The 24,883-nt window shown below is 38.7% G+C and overlaps 1 protein-coding gene and 2 non-coding genes across 14 annotated transcripts in view; 1 reads left to right on the top strand and 2 right to left on the bottom strand.

The window, feature by feature from the left end:
* The window catches only part of LOC122973437 (meiosis 1 associated protein), a 67,032-nt gene that overhangs the window by 9,317 nt on the left and 32,832 nt on the right, over positions 1-24,883 (top strand). For all 12 annotated transcript variants that reach the window (XM_044340940.1, XM_044340947.1, XM_044340945.1 and 9 more), the window contains one exon: positions 379-544. In XM_044340940.1, coding sequence (XP_044196875.1) covers positions 379-544 — 166 coding nt within the window. The remainder of the gene's footprint in view (positions 1-378; positions 545-24,883) is intronic.
* Positions 8,853-8,924, bottom strand: trnaa-cgc. Its single transcript has one exon. It is a non-coding gene; the product is annotated as a tRNA-Ala (tRNA).
* trnaa-cgc lies at positions 10,499-10,570 on the bottom strand. Its single transcript has one exon. It is a non-coding gene; the product is annotated as a tRNA-Ala (tRNA).

Raw genomic sequence — 24,883 nt, 5'->3', positions numbered from 1 at the left:
TACTCACTGTGACCTCAGTGTCCTCCACAGTTATGTTCCAGGGAACAGTAAAAACTGTTACGTAGCTTTCTGTAACCAAATTTGGCCCACTCAAAGGTTGGAAGTGTTCCGGATGCTTCCTGTGTGCCTGTTGGCCTCAACAAACAAACAGTGATACTCAGTGATTGTTGTGGGAGCCCCAGTTTCTTTTGATTCTTTTTGTGTCTTTACTTTTTCTTTGTCTATTTGCATCTGATCCTGCACTCCTCTAACTATGTTAATTAATAAAATGTTGGTTTACAGTAAGATGTTTCTACTTTGGGTTGATTTCTTTTGGGACATTTTTGTCCCATGTTTGAAGGGGAATTTTTTCCATTTCCTTTTTCGCTATATTCCCAGGTTACCGTGGTGACCAGTCAGCCAGGGCGGGGTATTGTCCGCCAGTTGGAAGTGGGGCTCAAAGATGTTGATCTGGTGTCACTGAAGCGGCTCCTGGTGGTCCAGATCCATAGTGTGGCAGACTGTAGCCAAGACACTCCCTCACCTGAGGCCACACACACTGAAGGTAGGAGACACAAATACAATACATGCACACGCAAAGATACACACAAGATTAGAACATATACAGACACACACACACTCATAACGTTGGGTTTGGTCATCCCGACATAAACATATCTGCCGTCTATTTCCTGAACAGACTTTACTCCCCTTCACTTTCATACATCCCCCGTGCTTCCTTAATCATCTTCAGTGTTCAGAGTTATGTGGCGTTGACCCGTTTTTGTGTTTGTCACATGTCTGCATTCAACACTCAAGACACATGTCACAATTTATGGAACTGGGCTACCATCCAAACAGTTGCCAATCCTCTCAGAGAGCCTAATTTCATAAAGATATGTTGTTCTTTGTAATTACATGAAAGATCAAGTACTGTGGTGTGAATAAGTAGAGAGTGCAATGAGGATAGGGTAGAAATGAATGATAGGAAAGAAGACGCTGAGAGAAATAGAAAGTGAATGAGAACATACAGGGAGGAGAACAAAATGAGAGCACATGTGAGAGAGAGAGGGGTGTGGTAAACACAACCATAGTGATAAATAGTTACCAGTATCAGTGGAGAAAATGACTGAACTGAGTGTTTGAGATGTTAGAAACATGATACTAATGTTGTTGTGAGTTTTAACTCATCTGACACAATCATGTCAGTTATATAATCCCTCCTGCAGCCTCGTTTGTTGTCACCATCTCCTTTCTGTTGTTTTTATATCGTATTTAAAGTGAAATGTTAACAATTTGTCCTAGTTCTCCTCATCAAACCTTACCCTTGTTCCCTTTGGAGTCAGTCTGCAAACAGAGCTAATGGGTTGTGGTATAATAATAATAAATCTGCTATAGAATGGGATGCCACTTCTGAATTGAACGCATTTATAGAAGCTAACAGTGGAGCTAATAAGGACCACAAGTAGACTTTATAGTGAATCCCTTGACAAGCAAGCTGAGATGGCAATCTTGGTTTTTATTTCAAACTAAATAATACTAAAGCAGAGATCATGGATAAAGAATGACCACAGAGGTGTGGAGGACTTATTTTTGTTGTTAAAAGCAGATATAATCCAGTTTAATGTCACATGATGTCCTGTAGTGTCCTTTCTCTTAATCCAGTGCGCCAGAAAACCCAAGGGGTTACCAGATGAGCAAAGGAATAAGAAAGAAAGAAAACACAAATGTATGTTAAACTCTTTATTTTTTCTGATTTGTTTTTTCTTGTGAAATACTGGATACTTTCACTTCTTCAGGCCTCTTAAAATCCTTCAAATTAAACAATCCTAGAAGTTTAGTTTAACTGCCTACAACTCATGTGCACAATAAGGCCATAACCTGTCATGATGGATCAAGTAGACTTTGCTGTATTTTAAGGGGTCACAGGCCAAAAAGGTTGGAAAGCACTGTCAAAAGCTATTGACGAGGTGTTACGGGTAGCCTTTGATGCCAAGTGTTATGGTGAAGATGAAGGTGGAGAGTTAAACTCACTCACTTGAAGTTATGAATTAGGATGAGCACAAGGAGAAAAATGGCATGCAGTATTAGTCTGTCTTCCATCTTATGTCTTGTAGTTTCCCCTCGTTTGAGTCTGTGTGAACCTCTGTTGTTGTTCTGACTGTGAAAAAATATCTAGAAGAAAATCCACAGGAGCGACTGGAGCCTTCTTGCACCATTACCAGTACAAATTCTTTTGCGTTTATTCTATTTATCGATCAACATGGGTGATGCTTATTCTAGCCTCTCTCCAGTGTCTAATAAAAAAGCAATGCCATTCAACAAAGTAATGTTTGGAATGGAGCCTTGGAGACATGGTTTAGTAGTTACCACAGTGAGGCCTACACCCTTTTAGCTGCTGTGATGCCAATGAGACTAGATCACTGCGTTCCTCCTTGTTTTCTCAGAAGTGTTTATAGCACTGAGTTCTTGAAACAGGAGTGTCACTCAAGCTCTTTGGTACTAAGGCATACACTCTCAAATGTTAACATTAGTGGTGCTACTACCCACGTAAAGCTGTTTTATTATACTCACTTGTTTCCACAGTGAAGAAAACATGATTGTTGCTACATACACCGTTTTATTGGTTTGGCTCTGGTTTCAAAGAAATTATGAATGTTTTTATACCTACTGTGTAACAGCACTGTCAGTTTGAATATGCATCCCCCTGTGTTGTCTGCCATTACCAGTTCTCTCATAAATCCAGAAGGTTTAAACACAGAGACTTGGTAACATGACAAATAGTACAACAGCATTATGCAGTAGAGGACTCCTTTTTAATTGGAATGTTTGTTGTGAATATAAATTTGGAGATTTTTATTTGGTTTGGTATTCATTTTACTCTGTTTCACCACTGTCTGTGCCATCTCAGTTGAATATTTGTTTTACCTAATTGTGATCTTTTCACAAAACCTTTGCTAAAACTTCGCACAGTACTGTACATAATGAAAAACAAGTGTTTAAAGACCTTCTGTACGATATTTAAGTTTGTCACATTCCTCACAGTAAAACCGCAGACATTTTGGATGAGGTGCTGTAAGAATTGGCCAACACAGAAAAGGGAATGGGGTCAGCGTTGCTTCCAAGAGCTACGCTGACCTCAGAGGTCGTCTGGCAGAAAACAGAAGAAAGCTTAAATCAAAGATAAGAAGTTTATCTGTTCCGCTAGTATAAATTCTACTCAGCATTATTGGATGATCAAAAAGGTCCTGAAATAGTGTTTGAAGTGTTAGAAGTTAAGACACTCACACACAAGCAGGATTTTGACTCAGAGATACCAGCTATGTATAGGGCAGATATATTATGGAGGAAGTGATGGGGTCCTGCAAATCTTTTTAAACAGTTCATTAACTGGAATGTAATTGGACTGTAAAAACAAAGATTAAGAAAAAAACGATACAAATGAAGAAATTAATCCTTCATTAAATCCTGTAGATCAAATTGTAATATATTTGTAAATAAATCATTTAAAACCAGTTCATGTACAAATTAATTTTTGCAGTTGTAAGTACAGTAGACAGCATGGTTTGACAGCTTGTGTGACTAATAGACTAAACGTGATAAAGTCAAATGTAGAAAGCAGTCTTGACTCTGGGAATACTCTGGAATCTGGGTGCGGAATCTTAATCATGTCCGTCTGTGTGTTAAGATGCTGGATGGGAATGGTCTGTTAAAGGCAAATACATCTCCCTTACACAGGCTATTTATTTTAGCTATGTGTGTGCCTGTCAGTCAGTCCACGGAGTGCAGTATATTATAGGAGGTGGGTGGAGTGTGAATTTTTTTCTTATGAGCCAAAGTGAAACTTTAAGAAAAAGACTTTTTCTCTCTCTCTCTCTCTTTCTGTCTCTCATCATTTTTACATACTTCTCTCACAGCTAAAAAAAGATGTAACAACTCACAACTGAGCGCGTATGTGTGTGTGTGTGTGTGTGTGTGAAGTACCTTAAAACAGTAGTGGACAGACACAGTAACAGAGCACAGTGCAGCTGCTTCGTTGAAATGTCTATCAAGCAGCTGTTACGCAAATGTCTCACTTTTCGAAATGCCAACAGCCATTGTGTTAAGACTGCGGGTGCATGATTGAGATGCAGCGTGTTTTTATTGCGTCTGGCGGCAAAACTCTGAGGTCTGCTTAGTGTGTGTATATGCCTGTTTGAATTTTACACCTTGAGAGTGAGGACATTATTGGAAAGTGAGAACATATTTGGTTTGTCTTTACATCTTCAAAGTGCTGTGCGAGAGTTAAGACTTTGTTTTATGGTTAAGGTTAGAACTGGGTTTAGGTTAATGTAAGAAGGGTGGTTGTGATGGTTAAAGTTACGGGCAAGGAAGAACTCTATTACAATGAGGTCCCTCACAAGAATAAAAGTTCAAACATGTATATGAGTGTCTCAGGAACAACGCCTTGATACGCATCCTGTTTTTGTTCAAATTCAACTATCCTTGAATCCCAGGCCTATTCTGTAATTGTACATTCGAGCACCAGGGAGAAGATACAGAAATGGGTCATGGAGCGAGAGGGAAGGAACAGAGACGGAGAGAGAGAGAGAGAAGGGAATGATTATGGCACCAGTGGTTTTGATTTTCCCCTTCACAGTCAAACAACCAAGTTGTTGACTCAAACACAGTCAACAAGTTGTCCCAAACTACATGCAGCAGTTCCCTCGACACAGTTAGAGACAAAATCTGTAAACTACATCACTCTGTTTGATATGAAGCTTAAGCATCAGTGATATAATAATAATAATAATAATGATAATAATAATAACTCTTATTGACCATATTAAATATCCACAAATTAGTGAAAATTGACATTACATTATATTTTCAAATATGAACCATGACTGTTTCTGAAGAGTAGCATCTATTTTCATAAGTCAACCACCTCATTCAAATTATTTTCAATATTAATATTCTCAATTTTCCCACATATTGTATCATAAAAGTCAGAGAGATAATAACTGTTGCAAACAAAGCATAAGAGTTTGCTTTTTTATCATTGAGCAAGAGGGATGTGACTCCTCCGCACGAGTAGACAATGCAGAAGAGTCTTGTTTTATTCCCTATGATGAAATTGGGGTCAGAATTTGATGAAAGTTGATGAAATGATGCAACTCAACACTTTGGCTGGCCAAAAGGGGATGCTGGGACTATCTGTCAAAACATGGTTGTTACTGATTGTCCCAGGGCGGTGTATATATTTTCATATTTTACTGAATTTAGCTTCTGTTGATGTCAGTCGTGTCCTTATTAAATGTGGTCACTTCACAGTTGTTGGTTTGTCACTTTCAGAAACGCTCAGACCTCAGTGACAAGAGAGGAAGGAAGTAGAGGTGAAGGAATACAGGCAGAAGAGAGAGAGAGGGAGGGAGGGAGGGAACAACACTTTTCACAGCGAGAAACACAGTGTGGGAAAAGAGGGAGAGAGAGCGACTGAGAGAAATACAACGAAAGGTTGATAAAGGGAGGAATAAAAAAGAAAGAGTCACAGACAGACAGAAAAGGAGATCAGACAGGTGTTGACAACAGAGTCAGTAGGTAGCCAGTTGCCCTCTGGCTCTTCATCACTGAAGCCAAGGACGTGGGGTGACATCACCTAAGGCTGACAGTTTTTCTGGCACTAACACAAGTAGCCTTTTAGTGAGCTGCCCTTCTGGATTCTGTGTGTGAGTGTGTGTCTTCTCGTCTGCCAGTCGGTGAAATATTGCCCCATCTGTGCTGTAACTTTGCTCCAGGAGAGCCTGTCAACCCACAGCTAGAAAGTTATCACTTACTCGCAAATGAATCCACCATTTATTCTGCACACTAAAGGAAGTTCCTTCCTCCAGACTAGAGAAATATAAACTTTTGTCCATCTTTCCATGTCCTTTCATCTGCTGTGTGTATGTGACAGTGGTGCATTACAATGACAACGTTTACATGCACAAAATATTCTGGTTTTTGCCCTTATTCTGAAAAAAGACAATATTCCTATGAAGCTGTTTACATGGCCAATGAAAGTGAATGTTCCACTAATTTTCCCCTTTACATGCAGCCATGCATACTCCGTTTATCACGTCAAAATATGGAAAAGTGAAACGGCTGGAGCTGCTTGTGCCATTTTGCTTCTTTGCGTCAAAATAAAATTGTTTTCAACTGGTGACGCATATCCAAAAACCTGTTTATCCAAGTCTCTCAAAATGTTTAAAGGTAGGTGAGTTTGTCCTTCCGACCAGAAATATGGGCTTATCTTTTGGACATGCATCTGTCTCCCAGCTTTGCAAACTGTTGGCTAGTTGGTTTGTTTACAACACACAGAGCTGACTGTAAACAGGCAAGAGGGCCGTGTGACGCAAACTGCGGTAAAAACCCCCAGTTGAGACACATATCCCGAATGTGCTGTATACATGTACACAGAATGCTCCTAAAACCAGAATAATATCAGCATATCCCACATGTTGGAAAATGCTACATTCAGAATAAGGCCTAATTTGGAATATTCAAATATGCTGTTTACATGACCCGTATCAAATTCAGAATATTGTCATATTCAGATTAATTGTGGAATATTAGTGTGCATGTAAATGTAGTCATTGAGACATGAGCATGTATCTCTTTGTCCAAATTGTGTGTGTGTGCATGCACACAATCTGTTGCACAAAGACCAGCTTAGAAACCTAATTTCCAAATTATTATTCAAAGTCTCGTTACAGCTGGTGTCATTTTCTAAAGATGTGTCACATATTTACAGTATGTAGGCTACATATGTTCATTAAAATGCACATTCAGGCACACCCTCAAAACTTATGTATATTTACTCCCAATACAGATTCATGGCTTCTAAAAACAAGCGTCTGTGTTGGGTGTGAGACATTTTATTTTTGCACAGTCATAGTCAGCATTAGAGGTCACCCACAGTAACAGGCAATCATGCACGTACACAGACACAGCATCTGGAGCCGCAACAGTGATAGATTACAACCATCTGCCTGTCTCCCATGAACACCTGAATCTCTCTCTCTCTCTTTCTCTCTGTCTCACACTCTCTCTGTGCCTGCTTAAACCCAAACAATATGACAAGATAAAGAATAAACTTGAAGAGAATTTAATCTCCATTTTTTCAGGGGTTGAGAGATTCCCTAAAGTCTGATATCATCAATCCACTTTACTCCTTTCTTCGCTCTTTTTTGTTTGGTAATATGTGGAAATTGCATTTGTCTGCTTACCATATCCTGTGACGGTTTGATAGATTTCAACAGATTTGCTGATACTCAGATTAGAAGGTTTTTAAGTAAGCTTGGAGGACGAGTCCCCCTCCTTAAATGTTGTCTTCTATTTAGATTGGCCACAGCAGGTCAAAAGCCCTTGTGCTAATTTTGGCACAAGGGCTTGTTGTTGATGTCTTTAACAAGATGGATTACAAGAAGTGGAGATACTCGGACCAATGCAGTGACCCGGTCAAACCTGCTTTGACGGTCTATCCGAATAATTCAACACTCCTGCGGCAGCCTATGCTCCTTCATGACCCTCTTCTCGACAGGGTTAAATGCAGGAAGAGATATGGAGACAAAAAAAACAGGTTGCTCAATGTGGCTATAGCCCCTGTCAAAATGAAATATAAAAGTCAGTATGAGTTGTTACTACAATTGTAAAGAGAGAGAGAACCAGAGAGTCATATTTGATACAGATGTTAAGGGTGTTTTATTTTACATTTATTGTTTTGCAGAGGCACAGTAGCTAAGGTATTCTTTCTGAAAACTCCTTATCTAGTTGACTTACTGAATGGATGTTATCACTCTTCCAGAAATCCTCATTTCCACTATCAAGAGATTATAAACCCATTTAAGATAAGCTACAATAAGAGAGGAAATGTCTGTTTCTCTCAACTTTTTGTTTTGTTGCTCTTTGCTGATACTTTGATTTGATAAACGTCTACAGTCTTATAGGTCTATTGTGTATTGTAGGTTTGTCATGAGACACATGATTACTCTTTACAGTTTTTCAGAAGTGCACAGAGTCAGTTCTGAAGCAGAAAGCAGCCACTGCTGAATGAAAACAACACATCTCTGAGTCTATAAATGGTGTGAATTTCAGTGAATCACAGTGTGAGTTTGCATATAAATTCTTTCACTACATAAAGTTGTTCCACCATCAGAAATAGACTTTTCCATAGAGGCACTTTTCTTTGAAAAAAACTCATCTCCATACCTGACAAAACATATCTAGTTTCGTTGACGAGCGCTTTTTTTTCATATCTGAAATATCTTCACATGATGTTGGGCCGCCGCAGGCTTGACAAACCACTAATGTTTCATGTCACATTGCTTTTGAACTGCTTTAAAAGAATGTGACACCATTACTCCACAGAAAACGTCTTAATGTGTTATTTTATTAATGATAGTGGTAGCTGTCTCAGGAACTGATTCAGAAAAGTTTATCCCCTGCTGATGTTAAACTCCTGTTCCTTAATGTTTCTCGACAGACTCTGCAACAGATTCTGAGGCTAAATGAACTTTAAAATCTTAAGAGGAAGTTCCTGTTGACGGCTAAATTAAAATTGCATCAACAAATAACCGAGTGGAAAAGGTCTCAGCCAGCTTTTACCTTCTGAACATATATTTGCTGATTCTGAACTAGACTTGTGTAAATAAGTTGGTGTTAATGCTTTATTCATATGAAATGCAATCGGCCCATGCATGGCTGCTATTTTCACATGTTCCTGCAGTGTCATGTTCAACAGTGATTCAATCTGCTCCAAGTCCAGTTCAAATTCACCCTTAAAGGTACCTTGTGGAGTTTTGCTTTTACCACTATCAGCACTATGGATGTTCTCAGCTAACAATAACTTTAGATGGAGATGCTGGGGATTGAACCCAGGACCTTATACATGCGAAGCATACGCTCTACCACTGAGCTACATCCCCCTTTACTGTCACTGCACTTACAGCTACATGGCGCTCAGGTGGCACCCGAGGCACCATCCCTACCCCCCTCACACCACAAAAGTAATTATTTAAAATTAATTGATAAAATTATCCCATGAGCTTATCTCATCCTCTTGAACCCTTTAAATGCATAAACAGTCTAATGAGCTGAGAGGAGAGTCCAAGCTGGACTCTCCTCTAAAAGATTAACATATCTGAAATGTTATTACTCTGAAATTTGTTTGTTTGTCTAACAACATCCCAAATGTATTGTACAAAATCCCAAATATGCTTTTGAGCAGATGATGTTGAATTTATATCTCAGGAGAGACTGGAACTCTGTGTCAGTGTGTTGAATACACACTTGATTAATTTCGCATTCATTCAGAGCACATTTACAAGTTCACAAAAAGTGCCTCTTCTGAAAATACTACGAGAAACACAAGTAGAACTAATCTACTGACAACACGGAGCATGCTTTTGCCTCCACAATTTGCATGTGTAATTAACTTTTTTTTCTCTTTCTCTCTCTCCATCTCTGTATCAATCGGCTACGCTGCACTTCTTCAGCACCCCGACGCCCTCAGCGTTTGCCTACACTACAGCAGCATTAGAGAAACATTTTTCCAAAACCTTTAATAATTCATCCCAATTTCAGAGTAACCGAGTGAGTGGCACTTCATCCCGAACTGTGAGAACATTTGCAGATAGATGTTGAAAAGAGTTAAGTATCTGCAGCAGTTGTCATTGTGGTGGACGATGCATCATCTGACCATTTTCACCTTTTCCACAAACCCAAAAAACAACTTAAGTAATGTGTATGTGTTCAGTATATGTGACATTGCATGCCTTTTGTGTGCAACTGGGCATTATTTGTTGTTTTTGATTGGTTTTCTACATATTATTTAAATCTATGCAAATGAGTGTCTTTGTGTGTTCTTAACTCTTTTCTTTCTGTCAGAATTTGCCTCATAATAGGGCTCAGTATTATGAAAATCCATGTGACGCGTGCTTCTCAAAACTCCCTGTAAATCCCTCTCAAATGGCTTCCAGCATCTGTTTCCTCAGCATATTTCGACAAATATTCATTCAAACAGTTTTAGTATTCACTTCGATTTATCAGCTTTGTCAAGGCATTTATTTCATTCAAAAACATGGTTTGCAAAAGCTTCTCCAATTGACAACATAGTCATTCCATCCACATATATTAAGTCCCGAATCCAGGTTTTGAGTGGCAGTCTTTATCCTGTTCAAACAGCATCCACAAAACCGTTTTGTGATTGCTGGTGGAGGCTGTCTATTACCCAGTCATTGATCTATCCTCCATCTTTCCTCCTACCTCACGTCAATAACCTCCTTTATTGCTTTTCTAGTTTAGCTCTGAGGTAAACATTATTTCCTCCCTCACACACACACACGCACCCCAACACAAACTTGTTTGCCTTTGTTCTGAACTGAGGAAATAATGCATGCAAAGTATGTCCTCTCACAATGAACTACATCCCTCCAATGTATCTTATTGTGTATCTTTAACGTAAACTTTGATAAGGACAGAAGCTTGAGAGAATAAGAGTTGGAGATGCTGGGGATTGATCCCAGGACCTCATACATGCGAAGCATGCGCTCTACCACTGAGCTACATCCCCTCCGAAAATCCTTTCCGTAGTGTGTATCTTAAACACAAACCATTATTTTAATGTTAAAAAAGCTCTAAAGGAGAGTTACAAATGGAGATGCTGGAGTTTGAACCCTTCATACACGTAAAGCACAAACTCTTTCACTGAGATACATCCTCCTTTCTAAATGTTGCTGTACAGTATGTTACAAGATTAAACTATCAGATTGCTGTCTCGCTTTTGTGATAAATGAGCTGAAGAGCATAGTATACTGTTTCTTTTAGTATGTGCAAACCACAACAGCACTAAAGGAGCATTCTTTCCAAAACTTCACAATTCATCCTGATCTAATAATCTGATCTAATAATCTAAAAACTGAAAGAAAAAAGTGTCACTTTAACTCAGAACATTCATAGTTACATTTTGAAAAGAACCTGAAGCAGATTTGAGCTACCTCTGATCCACACATTTATGCTTTCTGACCTGTATGTTTAATATATGTGACTGTACACATGCAACAGGCTCACACTTGTTTGTACTTTACTTTTGAGAACACTATACAGGTTCACATTCTTTCACTGACTTGGTTTTCACTTGCTCCTCTTGTTCATATCGGCCATAACAAGATCTCTTTCTAACATGCCCCCAATGTAAGAGGTGAGAGACAATATCTTCAGCTCTCGTTCTGTGCAAAGATATATTTCATAGTTTATTTGAAGCTGATATGAGGCGTCAGGAATCTGAGTAAGTCAAATCAAGTGGGTATCATCCAAAGTTATAACCTTTTTAGTAGAAAAGTCACCCTTTCTGTGCTGAGCTGCAGTGGAGGGATAGTAACACAAAGAGGGAATTTAGTACTAAAAATTCTGCCACTTTGGAAGACACCCACTTTATGGTTCTACCTCACACCGCTGAAGCCGGATATTAGCTTCAGCTGAACTTTGTAATGTATTTTTGCACAGACCGAGTACTGTGGATTTTCCTCCCATCTCCTACCCATTTGGAAGGGATGTCTTAATAAGCAGTATGAATATAACATAATATAACATTAATATAACATTAGGAATGACTAGTGCAGTGCCCTTTCAAAATGTGCCCCTGCTGCACTCCGACACAGAGCTCAGCAGCTCACTGTTCGCTTGTTTATTCAAAGCTTATTAATATTAAACGTATTGTGTATCCAAATTGCACCAAAAGAACGTCTGTCTCTGCAGTGAGTCACCTGTTGAGTGTTTGATGGTTGTTTATTTGTGCTTAAGAACGTAACTCCTGTGAAACAACAACGGCTTTTTCTCTCTCAGAGAAAACTTTCCAGCCTGTGTCTCTGTCGCTCACTCGTGCTCTCAGCTCAGTCGCCCTCTCTCTCTCTCTTTTTGTTGTGTCTTTTTAAAATGAGTCAGGAAACCCACAACAAAGCCTAACTTTTAACGTATCAAACGAAGAGAGATGTCGTCCCCTCCTCTCCCCTCAGAGTTTAAGTTTATTAATATTAATCATTCCACATGTCCAAATTGCACCAAATTCGACACAGTACTCCCTTTGTTCCCCAGCAATGCATCCGCCAAGTGTGAAGTCGATCGGATGAACGGTGTGAAAGAAAACTGAATAATAGGTTATCATTTGATGTATTTCTTGAATATATCATAAATATTTCAGATAGTGTTTAAGTTCAGTTTAGTGTTAGTTTGTGTTTCACACATGTTCTAAATTCCTCTGTGCTATGTCTATACTAAACTTAGTTCTTTGCTGTGTAAGATGAGGCAGTTGTGTGTTTAACAGTTAAGTTTACTCTGTTGTACTTTAACCTGAGCCAGTGATAAGATAAACTATAGTTATGTAGATGTTTATGTGTAAATCTGATAAGCTTTTAGAGGATAGTGTGGTTTGTCCTTAATTTAATATAGTAGTAATGTTCTTTTGTGATGCTACTTGGTGCATGCTTATGTACTGTCATATGTGGTCGTGAAGAAAGACTGTTCCTAGGTTAGTTGAACTTTTGACTTGTGTTTCTATCTGAGGGTTGGTTGCTGACTTGTAAGGTTAGTAAACAGATGTCTTAAATTCTGTACAAGTAGTATTTAAGGGACTGGTTAAGTGCCAATTTTTCAGACAAAGAAAAGATAGCTAGGTGGTATGAATCTTTGTCTCCAGAACTATGATGCATTATACTTCTGATTGTATTATTTGATTACTTTATTTCATAACCTAACAATGTTCTCTTTGTGTGTTTATTGAGCGATCAGCAATTTCCCATTACAACGGTTCAAGAGATACGCAAAGCACAAACATACATACAGACAGAGATTCCTTCCTTTAGTAGATAGATTACAACATCAGACCTGTTTCATATTCATCTGGGCATCTGACTGTTGTTGTGGGAACCTGTCCTTTAAATTCATACCTTACAGTTTTTCTTGATTGCTTACACACTATAACCGTGAGCATATTAACTAAACATCTCAAACCATGACGTCACCTACCAAAAGACAGACCCATTTCCCAAAAATATAAACACTATGCCCCTGTTTATGCTCATTTAGAAAGCACTGGCATTTAATGTCATAAACTCAAGTCATCACAGCTGGAACCCAATTAACACATAAATCCTCAGGTGGAAAAACTAAGGGCCAAATCCAAAAAAGGATTGTGTGGGTTTTGCAGCCGCTAAACCTGGGCAAATGAGACAAATAGATAGTGTGTAATTCTCAAAGCACCTGCAAAGAGCGAAATGCACTGCAAACTGCGCTGCCAAGCAAATAGCGTCATGGTGCACCTGTGCCATTTGCATGTATGTAAATTGGGTAATATTCATACATTCTACACAAAATTGGCCCCTTTCTATGCAAATAAGCCTTGTTGCAAAAACAGTCTAATTCACAAAGACCAGCGCTAATTGCCACATGCAATTAGGGTGGAGTTATTAGCGTCTTCAGATAGTTGGTGTTAACTGCACACACACTCACTCCTCACGCACTCACTCTCTCTGTCTCTTTCTCTTCAAATCTTCAAGCTTGGGAGGCTTGAAGATTTGATATTGAATGATATTAGGGGCGAAATCTACCGTCAGACATTGGGGTGGAGGGTGGGGGGGGATCAAGTGGGGCTATGGGCTTATCTCGGATTTAAAAATAAAAAGAACATCGCTGACCAAGCTCAGGATTCATCCATACAGTGAGGGGCTGCTTTATTACAAACAGTTCCACTGTTTAAACCTGGAATGTGTGTGTAACAGCTGACCTGTAGGTGTGTAGCAAAGTGCAGAACATTACAGTAATTACTGTCAGATCCTGAGTGATCCGGTGTTAATGAAGTTACCGTTGCTGTGCTGCGTGCGTGAATGCACACAGCCTCTTTTACAGTTTGGAGACGCACTTATTGTTTTAGGTGCTGTGTGATGCTGCAGCCAACTGAGGGCAAAAAACACAACATCAGTATTGATATTTCTTCGAAATCCCAGTGCCAGACCTGCCTGAGTCACATTAATAGCTGTATTTTGACATTTGACATTTCAGTAGATTGTTATAGATACGAAATACTAGAGAAGTAAAAGAAGCAAAATACATGAAAGTTGGTTTGTCATTGTGCTCTGTGTGTGCGCACCTCTGTTAATTAATGACATGCAATTTGAGGCTTTTGTGCTCTCCGCAGTTTTCATTATGGACCAATCTGTGTGCTGAAATGTGGAGAAAAGCCTGAAACCCTGGAAACAGCTCTGCTCACTCAAACAGATGCAAAACAGGGGCGAGTTACACTCAACTGCAAAACTTTATGGGTGAGTTTGCGTTGCGATATCATCAGTGCAAAACCTTTTGTGAACAGGACATTAAAACGGGGCAGATTGCGGGTGCAAATGTTGCGCAATACACAGCGCTATCAGCGGGCATAATCCATTCTTTGTGGATTTGGCCCGAAGAGTCAAAGTTGTTCACACACCGATCAGAACCTCAGGATAGATAGATAAAGGGCCACGAGTCAGTGGATCCACAAAGACCTGAGGCAGAATAAATGTGATTTCTTTTTCTATGTACAAACTGTTTTTATTTTCATTAGTTTATATTGGTAAATACATGGAAATGATTTTATTTACTATATTCTATGTTTTTATAAGTTGCATATTTTTACAGTACATTTACTTTTTCACTCACTTTCAGTTTATTTCACTACAGTACATTGAGGAATCAAAATGTCTTTATATTGTGTTAATTATGTAAAGAGGTTGCTCTGGGGGAAAACCATAAGTGCCATTATTCATTGCAGTAACTGTACTTACAGTAGTGTTTTGAATTGATCTCACCAGTGTGTAAAGTCTGGTTTAGGCGTAAAATAACACATAGTTTTGAGTTGTGAGTTTGGTTTTGACGTGATTTGTGAAAATGAGAGTGTTATGCATTTGTGTTTCGAGTTTTGGTGAAATGGTGCCTAATTTCAAGAAACGTATCTTGGCAGGCGAAAAAAAACTGTTAAGTTAAAAAGTAGCTAGTTTAGCCATAACGTCAGCATAGATGGTTGCTGCTGTAATTTAATCTCAAAACTAAAAGTTGCACATCTTTCTCCTGTACTGTCCTAGACTTTACTACCTGAGAACAGCAATTGCATCACACATTTTATCACTGTATTGTGCTTAAATGGGAAAAACTGAGAAATGAATTCGCCTTTAACCTTCCAAAATCATTGGAAGTTCATCAAGTTCAGTGCTGCAGCAGCATTTACTTAAATCATGCTGAGAAATAAAGATTGCAATGTCAATGTAATATAGTAGAGAGTACTTTATACTGCCGCTGATTTTTATTTTTTCATTTCATCTTACATGTTGTGTGTGTGGAAAGTGTTGGATGATGGCTGATTATAGGGAAAACAAATCAGGGGATGTAATACAAAATGAATTCCGTATTTAATAGCAGCAATAAGAATAGTAAGGATTGCTGTGCTTAATTGGTCTTGTAACATCATTACTAAGATTAAAACGTTAGCTCATAAAACCACATGACAGTGCATGCTATTTCTGTGTTCTTTTTATCTAAGACCTTTTAAGCTAAAGGTAGAAGCAGTCTAAAAGCAGACTCATATCTTGGACAAATAGCTCATACAAACTGACACTCCATCAGCAATTTCTGGATCCCTCTTTCAATAGAAAAGGATTATGGCCCATTATATCTCTCCTAATCCTCTCTCTCTCTCTCTCCCTCATCTATCTCTATCTCTCTCTCTTCATTTTCTTCTTCTCTTCTCAAACTGTCCACATTGCTAGCTCAGTGTTTTACCCTCCAGATTGTTCTTTTCTTCTCTTGTCTGCCTGTCTGTCCAGTTTGTACCAGAGATAAGTAGCCAGATGACAGTTGTTGTGGTTAAGACTGAAACAGCAGAGATACTGTGTGTGTGTGTGTGTGTGTGTGTGTGTGTGTGTGTGTGTGTGTGTGTGTGTGTGTGTGTGTGTGTGGTCCAGATATCATGTTGTGGGGACATAAATCTGTTTACACAGTCATTTTGTGAGGACTCGCCTTAAGGTTAGTTTAGGGTTATGTTAAGGTTAGTTGAGGCGTGTGTGTGTGTGTGTGTGTGTGTGTGTGTGGTCCCTACAGGAGTAATTTTACCATATAACTTAAACTTTTCTTTTAATCATGCTCTGCTTCACAGGATCTGCCTTGCCCCATCAAAACGTAAAAGAGAGATGAGAGGACTTTTTCCTCTTTCCCTTTCTTCTCTCTCCGGCTAATTAATTACTTTCTCCACCTCCTTCTTTTTCCTTTCTTCCTATGTGTCTCTTGTTAGGAGGAGGAGGAGAAGGAGAAATTATCTGCTAAGTTTTTGTCTCCCACTTTCTCTCCTCCCTCTTACTTATCAGACTTTCTGTGAAGTATCCCATTTCCTCTCTTCTTTTATCTTGTTCTTACTTTATCTCCCTTGTATTACCATAGATTCATAATGTATTAACCTAGATTTATTGTACTCCTCTGCTAAAACCACTTGTGATTTTTCTAGAAGTGGATATGCTTAGATTAAAACTAAGCTTTGTTTAATAAAATGACTATTATATTAATCTGCAACTGTGAAAGGTAGGCTGCCAGGAACTTTGTATCCATAAAATAAAACTTTTTATGTTGCCAAAATCTTTGAAACATCATGCACGAATGAAATTACGTTATGTCTAACAACCTAAAACAATGTCTGTTTTACTCTAAACACTCTACATCCATTCACTATTCAACATATATGTAGCCAAGCTTGTGGGTGTTCTGTATTGTGTAATCATATTAACTGTTACACTGCCTGCAGTACATACTGTTTGCCTTTTCATCCTCGTGACTGCCACCTTGAATAAGTAATGCTCTTTTTGTTTAGTGTTTTCCTTCTCCTTATTTGCCTCCTCCGGAACACTTAAGCTATTTCCACACCCCACACAGTTGCACTTGGATCAGCATACATCCCACAAATCCACTTTGAGTCGCAAGAATAATGACTCTGAACATTTATGTCCCTTGAGCAGAGGATTATAATCCACTGGCCCACAGCCAAGAATTATAAAAGGGTAAGCCAAGTCTTCATCCTGAGGCCTCACAATGAGACATATTTCTTGTATTACATTACAATAATAATGTGAAACGTCATTGATCCCCAGAGGCAACTTGTCAGCACACTTGCCCTTCTCTCAATGGGGAGTTCAGACCTACATAGCAGCAAATCCTAGCAGAGCAGAAGAGGAATAACTTCTGCATTTTATTTAGCTGTTCAGTTCCAACAATAACAACTATCCATAAAGTAACACAAACACATGGATGCATTATATTTATTTATACTGACCTGTAAACAGCTTTTTCACCCATGCATATCATTTAACGGTTGTACTGATCAGGGATCAGATAAATGCTACTACAGCTCGGTGCGCCTTCTGTATGATTGTATGAGTTAAAGTGGCTAAAGACGCTTTCTTCCTGTCACATTAATGTGAGTAAAGGTGACAGGAAATAAAGATTCCATGTGTGTCTTGGAGAGACGGATGTATTTAAACCTTTTCAACATCCGGCCAGAATGGAATGTCGATTTTATGTCTCGATTGCTTTTTAGATACATTTACACTTAGCTTGTTTATGTTTGATAGCTATCCAATCTGTCCAAGATGCTTGAAGTGTAAGTAGGGTCTAGGTGAAGGACAGTCTCCCTGCAACCTGTCCCCAAATGAGACTGAAGTCTCATCTGTAGAATTTCAAACTTGTCCAAAAAGTCAATTTTGGTTTATTAGCTAGAAAAAGATTTCATGAAACTCACTGCGCAAACTTAGTATTTCCTCTTCAATATATCTAAAGATTTTGATACATTTGTAATTTCAGCATTTTGAACACCCTGGGAGTAAGTAGAGGATGTTTTTATGATCTGCTTAGAACAAGTCTTGTGCTGCTACCTCCAGTATAAACTCAACTCCAGTAGGATGTTAATAAACACCATTCCTACATTTTTGTGGCCTTGGTTTTGCGTAAAAACAACTTTCCACCCTCTCTTTCTCTCACCCTCAGCTAGTATTACAACCACACACCTGCAGTGATTCAACCCCGGGCCGCCCTTCTCCCTGTCAGGCTCCGTCTCTCTGTTTCTGTTTCTCTTTATCTTTGTCATTCAGTTAATTTTTCCATCATAGTCAGCTTTCAGGTTTAGTGTGCGGTCGATAAAAGTGCACAGAGGTACTCAGGAGGAAACCCCACCCAGTCACACACACCCAACAACTATTACAACTACTGCATAACATTCACACAGACACTACACACACTCAGATAAATTGGCCACAAAGTCAGTCACAAGAAGTTCATATCTTCTGCTGGCATCATTGTTTCATGTATTTGTCCATAAATATGGTTTAACAAGATTGATAACGAAGATGCATGACAATCAGGAGTGCGTGTTTTTCATCCTGCCACACACACACATGGTGCCAAGGTCAGGCTGTTCACACCTCTGTGTGACGTTAGCAGAGCAGCAGGTGGCTGTACAGATGGATACTGGTATCAGTCTTCACACCAGGATATGGAACCTATTAGTCCCACACTGAGAGATGGCTGGTTGCTACGCATCATGCAAACACTCACTTTTTAAAATCTAAACCCACCTAAAGTCTTGTTTGTCAGCCAATCCATCTAAAATCTTTTCATCTTTTTTAATACCACTGTTCATTCATTATCAGATCTACAGTACAGCCTGACAGACATATTCATAAAGGAAGACTTAGAACAAAGCAGTTGATGTGTAAATATTATGAGGTGGGGTCTCATAGGATTTCCTGTTGTTGCAACTTGCAGCCAAGAGAGGTTTTAATTATCCCTCCCTCTTGCTCTTTTTTTTTTATTTTGTTCGTTTGTCTTTATGATCTGTGCAGAATAAATAAGGGTTGATAAAGGAAAAGCAAGGTGAACAAAGAAAACTGGTTCACAGCTATTAAACACTCAGAGGGTGCTGTTACACTCCATTCTCTGACATCCTGCTGTCTGCCACCACCCTGCTCCTTCAATCATATCCCTCTTCTGTTTGGAAAAAATTGGAGTTTGAAGAGTGTAACACTAGATACATTTGATGGACAATTGAAGGCAAAGTCTAACAATTATTTACATCATCGAAATCAATCTTTTCTTGATTAAATCATTCAATTGTTTAATCTGTGTATCAAAAATGGGAAAATGGCCATTAGAATTCCACAAAGGCCGAGGTGTCTTCAGATTTCTTGTTTTATCTGGTTTTATGTGGTCGACTAATGAATCTCCTGAAAAAGCAGGGCTGGCCTGAGATCAAACAGGGAACTCAAAACCCATTTTAGCATCTATCCTGCTGCTGTACCATTGAGCAAGACCATCATGACAGGCCTCATGGCTTCTGTTTTGTAGCTGATCTGACTTCTGATCACCCTGTCAAGGATGACAAGATATAGAATTTCCTCATATTAGCATAAAGATTTTCAGCTGCATATCTTAACTCAGTGCTATACTCCAACTCTTAAACCCAAATATATAAGAAATATGCCAAATGCTGTCATTCCAGTGCCAAAAAGTGAACCTGCTAGGATTGTCTTATCATCACAAAACAGCAATTAAATTCGTCCTTGCAAATTTCTAATTCCTGTTTCATTTGCCTAAGGTCTTAACAAGTACCAAAATGAGTCTGCACTCTTCAGTTTGGTATCTAACATCAGATAATCCCTTCCAAACTCTCATTTCTTCTGTAATGACACACTTTCTCTTCTCACCATTTTGTTTCTCTTAGACTTCTTCCAACACTGTTTTCACCTCATCTCCTCTCTTTTAGTTTCACTCTATTTCTCAAGTCACCATTTATAAGAGGACAAAATTACTGCTCCCACTCCTCATCTCTCCTCCTGTCTTCTTTATCTGTGTTTTGGCATACACAGATAGACTGTGTATCCTGCTCTCTCTCATCTTGGCCTTAAGGAAAACAAGGTTATTCTTCCCTTCCTCTCTTGAGAGGTTTGCTATTTTGCTATCGCCTCTCCAATCTCTCAGCTGTGCTCTCATCTCATCTGTCCATCCTCTTTTAAAGGCCAGCTCTGCCACATATCACCCTCCCTATTCTCATTCATCTTTCCTTTCTGTCTTCTTCTACTTCAATTTGCATGTGCACTTTTTTTGGTTTGAGGACGTTGCATGACATTAGAGACAGTGAAGCCTCTTCAAAAACATTTTGTACCAAAAATGAGTGGGAGTCACTTTGAGATTGAGAATGCCTTCCTTGGAAATGGACTTTTTGGAGTCATAATTGTTTAATTCCATAAAAGCGATCCTGGTCAGAATCCCAAAAAACCCCAAGTTGTCTGTTATTTTTCTTTATCTCTCCTGGTTTCCTCTCCCTCTGTCTAACCCTGTGCAACCCCTGAATACCAACTGAAGAGCTTTTCTCATCCTGCATCCTCTTGTCTTTTTCAAGTGCTTCAAAGAAGTTGTCCAGCTGCCACCCTCTCTGAATCTCTGTGTCCTTCTCATCTATCCAGCACTCTCCTATTTCCAGATTCTACTTGAAACCATGCAGTTGATCTCTTGCCATCACTTTATTTCTCCTTGCCTGTTGGTCATGCTCACTGTAACGTGATTTATTTGAACTAGAAGTGAAGAGCAACTCATCCTCTCCAACATCTCCAGGTTTACATGATTAGTTTGATATTAGTTTAGTGTCTTATTAGCCCCACAATGTGTGGTGGCAAACCTGATGCTCACTCATAAAAGGATGTCGCCTCTTTTTCGACCTTCTTTCAAGTATCTCTCCTTTTCTCTTCTTTTGTTTCTCCACCTCTAAGAAGACACGCAGATAACTCCTCCTCCTTGTCCTTCTCAAGTGTCCGTCTTCTTTAATTGCTTCCATGACCGCATGGCATTAACAGAAGTGACTGTGAGGCAATTAGGTCACACAGCCACTGGTGTGTTTCAGACTACATGATCAATGTCCCATTTGTCACAGTCTCAAACTACATCAATGAGCTATTCATCATTAACGCTCATGCAGACGTGCTGACAGACAAGGACAGAGTGTGCGTTGTCTTTGTCGCTTTGTACGTGAAATATGGATGTCAGAGGGAAATTCCACAGACAGACATTCATCAACACTTCCTTCATGTTTATGTACACTTTATGATGTTTGTGTCAGGGAAAGGCATTAGGTTGATATCACAGTGTTGCCTCACTCCTTAAATTGACACATTGGTGCCTTTATTTGTGTTAAGTAAGTTGTATTGTATTTATTGGGACAATGTGGAGTTTTAAACATAAATGTTAACATTTGAGGCACTGCACCAGAGTTAGCTTTAAAGCTAATTTTCATCTGCAGTCCCTTTCAATTAAAACATATAATAGCACAAAGCAAAAAACACACAGGACATACTACACAAAATACAAAGCCACACACAACAGCATATCACACATACCCACAGTGTCAACCAGAAATCAACAATGTAAGCATGTCAAACCAATAGCAAGATTATTTGAGAAGACCATGAGATCAAATCCAGACTCAGTGGCCACAGGGCTGAAAAGCCTTTAGCAGATTCTTCAACCTGGTTCTAAATGCACTGATTGAACTGCAGCTCTTCATACCATCACGCAGGACATTCTACTGAGTTGTGGCTTTCACAGAAAAAGCTGACTGTCCAAATGAAGTGCGACGAAATGGTATGGTACAATCATGTATAGAGGATATTCTGGAGGATCTAATAGAACTTACTGAGTGAGAGTACACAAAGTCACCCAGTGGAGGAGGGGCCAAACCATTTAAAATTTTATAAACTAGGCACAAATTTGAGAATAATCTAAAATTCTCAAAGCTCAGTAAATTGTATTTCTCCAGTACCCTACAGTGATGGAAATGCATTGGCTTTTTGTTAATACCTGGTGAATTGAGATTCTAATAGCGTAGGGTAGCACTTAGCTTTAATCATAAGTAAGGCAGTTATATAAACTTTTATTATATTATTTAACCAGCAAATCCTCCAAATGAAACAACCAAAAACATTGTTTGACCATGCACTCCACAACGACACATGGAGCGTTTTCTAATCTGGCACCTCTATCACCAGTAAACATCAGGACAGCATCATTTGTCCATGCTTTCCAAAACTGTTACAAATCACTGACAACACTATGTGGGTTAAAGTTACTACTTCCTTAAAGTTAGGCAACCTTCGTCATCATGGCTACCCTAATGATACCCACAGGATTAAGGTTAGGGGACGATCGCAGTTATGGGCTTTTTTCGTGGTTGGCAATGTGACACTCAAGGTTAGAAACGGGGAACAAACTGCAATCTCCTGTGGCAAAGTCCATTGTTGGGTTATCATACTCCTCTAACTGAGAAAATTTGTCAATAGACAGTTTATACTGTATGCCATCTGAACTGCTGGTTATAAATACAGCAGCCACTAGATGGCATCTGTCACTCAAATGTAACAGAAGCAATAATAGTAGTAGTATTAGCAATTAACTTTGTGACTATATCATAAACAATAGAACTGATGGCCAAACCTAAAAAAATAAAATCCTAGCTGTCGTAAACTGGGATTATCCTTCAATGAGAGTTCAGACCCCATACGTATCCACTGTATTGAACTATCACTGAGAAAGAAACCTCCAAAACAACTGTTATTTATCTGACCTCTGAGCTCACTGGAAAGGAAACAGACATTTTATGCTATCATGAAAGTGTCATAATTTAGATGAAAAGCTAAAGTTATATATATATATATATATATATATATATATATATATATATATATATATATATATATATATATATATATATATATATATAATATGGATGCAGTAATTAGGCCCCGAGGAGGCCTTAAAAGTAATGTTAACTCATCATTTTACTAAACTTCTGTCTGTGTCTTACTAATTGTTTTTCACAAAAGAATCATTTAAAACAGAACAAGGAATTACAAACTATTCATGTTTTAATTAATCTTTCAGTAATATGGCCTACTTCAACATAGTTCTCCATTAACATGATTTTTCTAGAATAAGACAAACTAATCATTAGAAGCTTTTAGAGAATTTCTACCATCACAGAGCACAGTGTCCATTATCTGTATCTGGTCAAGCTGATTCATATCTAAACAAATGAGTGAAAACAAGGTTGTAGAGTAAAGCTCTGCTTCCTCTCCTGGTTGTGCATTAGCTCCCTGCATCACTTTTTTCCCCCAAACAAGCTAATGTTACATTGGTTGATGGTCATGAGGATGATGCACTCATGCTAATGCACAGAGTAAAAGGAACCATTAAATGGCGTGGACCAGGGAGAGTGGAGGGTAGAGGAAGAAGAAATAGCCCAGGGACAGGCAATAAAACAGGGATTGGGAGGGAGGAGATCCATAGAGCGTGAGTTGAAGGAAGCAAGGAATGTTGTAGTGAGAGATTTATATATAATCATATTATTTCAGTTACCAACTTGCATAGCTAAAATGATTGCCCTCCTGGTCATAGAGACACCATGGCTGTAGCCAATTAGGTAGATGTCCCCCTTGTAGAACTAACTAACACATATATCTTTTGAATTATTTTGAATGTAACCATTGTAGCATTTACAGAATTTATATTGTTCAGTTCATGTGTGGCGTCTCTGCTGCCTCAATTAAGTGACAAGTTAACCGGTTAGCCTGTATCTGAATCACCTACATTTCAATTTGTTCAGTGATTTGAAGCAAAACAAAATGGCAGTTCAATCTTATTATCAGGCTAACAGGTGACTTCAGATTCGTTGTGGTCATAATGTTTCTGTAAGGCAGCAATGTTTCTTTTCCTCCATTTTGTGTTAACAAAGACAACAAGTCTAGTTTTGTGAGAGTTCAGCGGGACATGCAAAGGGTCTGACTGCACAGTACGTTTTATTAACACACCTGCTGGAGTGCAAGGCTTGGCTTGATGAGCTTATGCACTGATTTTTTAATTACAACAGACCACTAAAGGTTGATATAACTTTTATCCCTCATTCAGAGGGTATTCAAATAAAAATCTCTTTGTGTGAGAAATAACCTGACCTTCTCTGAAGGCATTTGCATCAATCATTTATTTAACAAAAAGAACAGAGATCTCTGGGGAAATTACAGCAAAACATTTTCATCTAATCGAGTAGTGTTTTGAGGTTATTTATGTGTGTGTGTGTGTGTGTGTGTGTGTGTGAGTGTGTGTGTGAAGGTGAATGACAAATATGATTGCCCTTGCCAAATTTCAACAGTGCAAGAGGTTCAGTGGCACCTCTAGACTGTGAACTAATATTGAAATGGGTGTAGCACATTTTTCTTCGGCGTGGTTTCAACGTTATTCAACATCAGGAGATATAAATGAGTCATTTGGAGAGAAAAGAAACTCAGATAATTAGTGAACTTGAAACAAATAGAGATGTTAATGTGAAATGAAACAGGCATAATCAGGCTTTTTTTTTTTTTTTTTTTACATGATGTGTGTTTCTTGACTTGGAATGAGTCAGCAACGGTAACTCAGTTCCTGCAGTTTAAATCTCCACTTTCTTAACTGCCCACAACAGCTAAAGCCTATTACATACTGTTATGTAGATACAGTAGACGTGCATGTGTACATGTATCTCCCTTTATTAATTTATTTTAAAGAGTAGTAGAGGTAACTTTGCAAACTACAAGATGAGAAAATAAAGCGATCTTAGGATTATAGTTTTGAGCCCTAAAACCCTCCAGTGAGTTATTGTCTTTGCTGCATGAGTTCTCTTAGATTAAAATACTGTTTGACTGTAGATTTGACAGTTTTACTCTTGAAAGTTAAATAAAACATTAAACATCCCATTTGTGAGAAATTTTAGTTAAGAAACTGTCTTTGAAATCCAACTACAGTT

This window comes from Thunnus albacares, chromosome 22 (assembly GCF_914725855.1).
Source record: "Thunnus albacares chromosome 22, fThuAlb1.1, whole genome shotgun sequence".
Taxonomy (NCBI): domain Eukaryota; kingdom Metazoa; phylum Chordata; class Actinopteri; order Scombriformes; family Scombridae; genus Thunnus; species Thunnus albacares.
The sequence above is the reverse complement of the archived record's forward strand: the minus strand, read 5'-3'. Positions and strand labels throughout refer to the sequence as shown.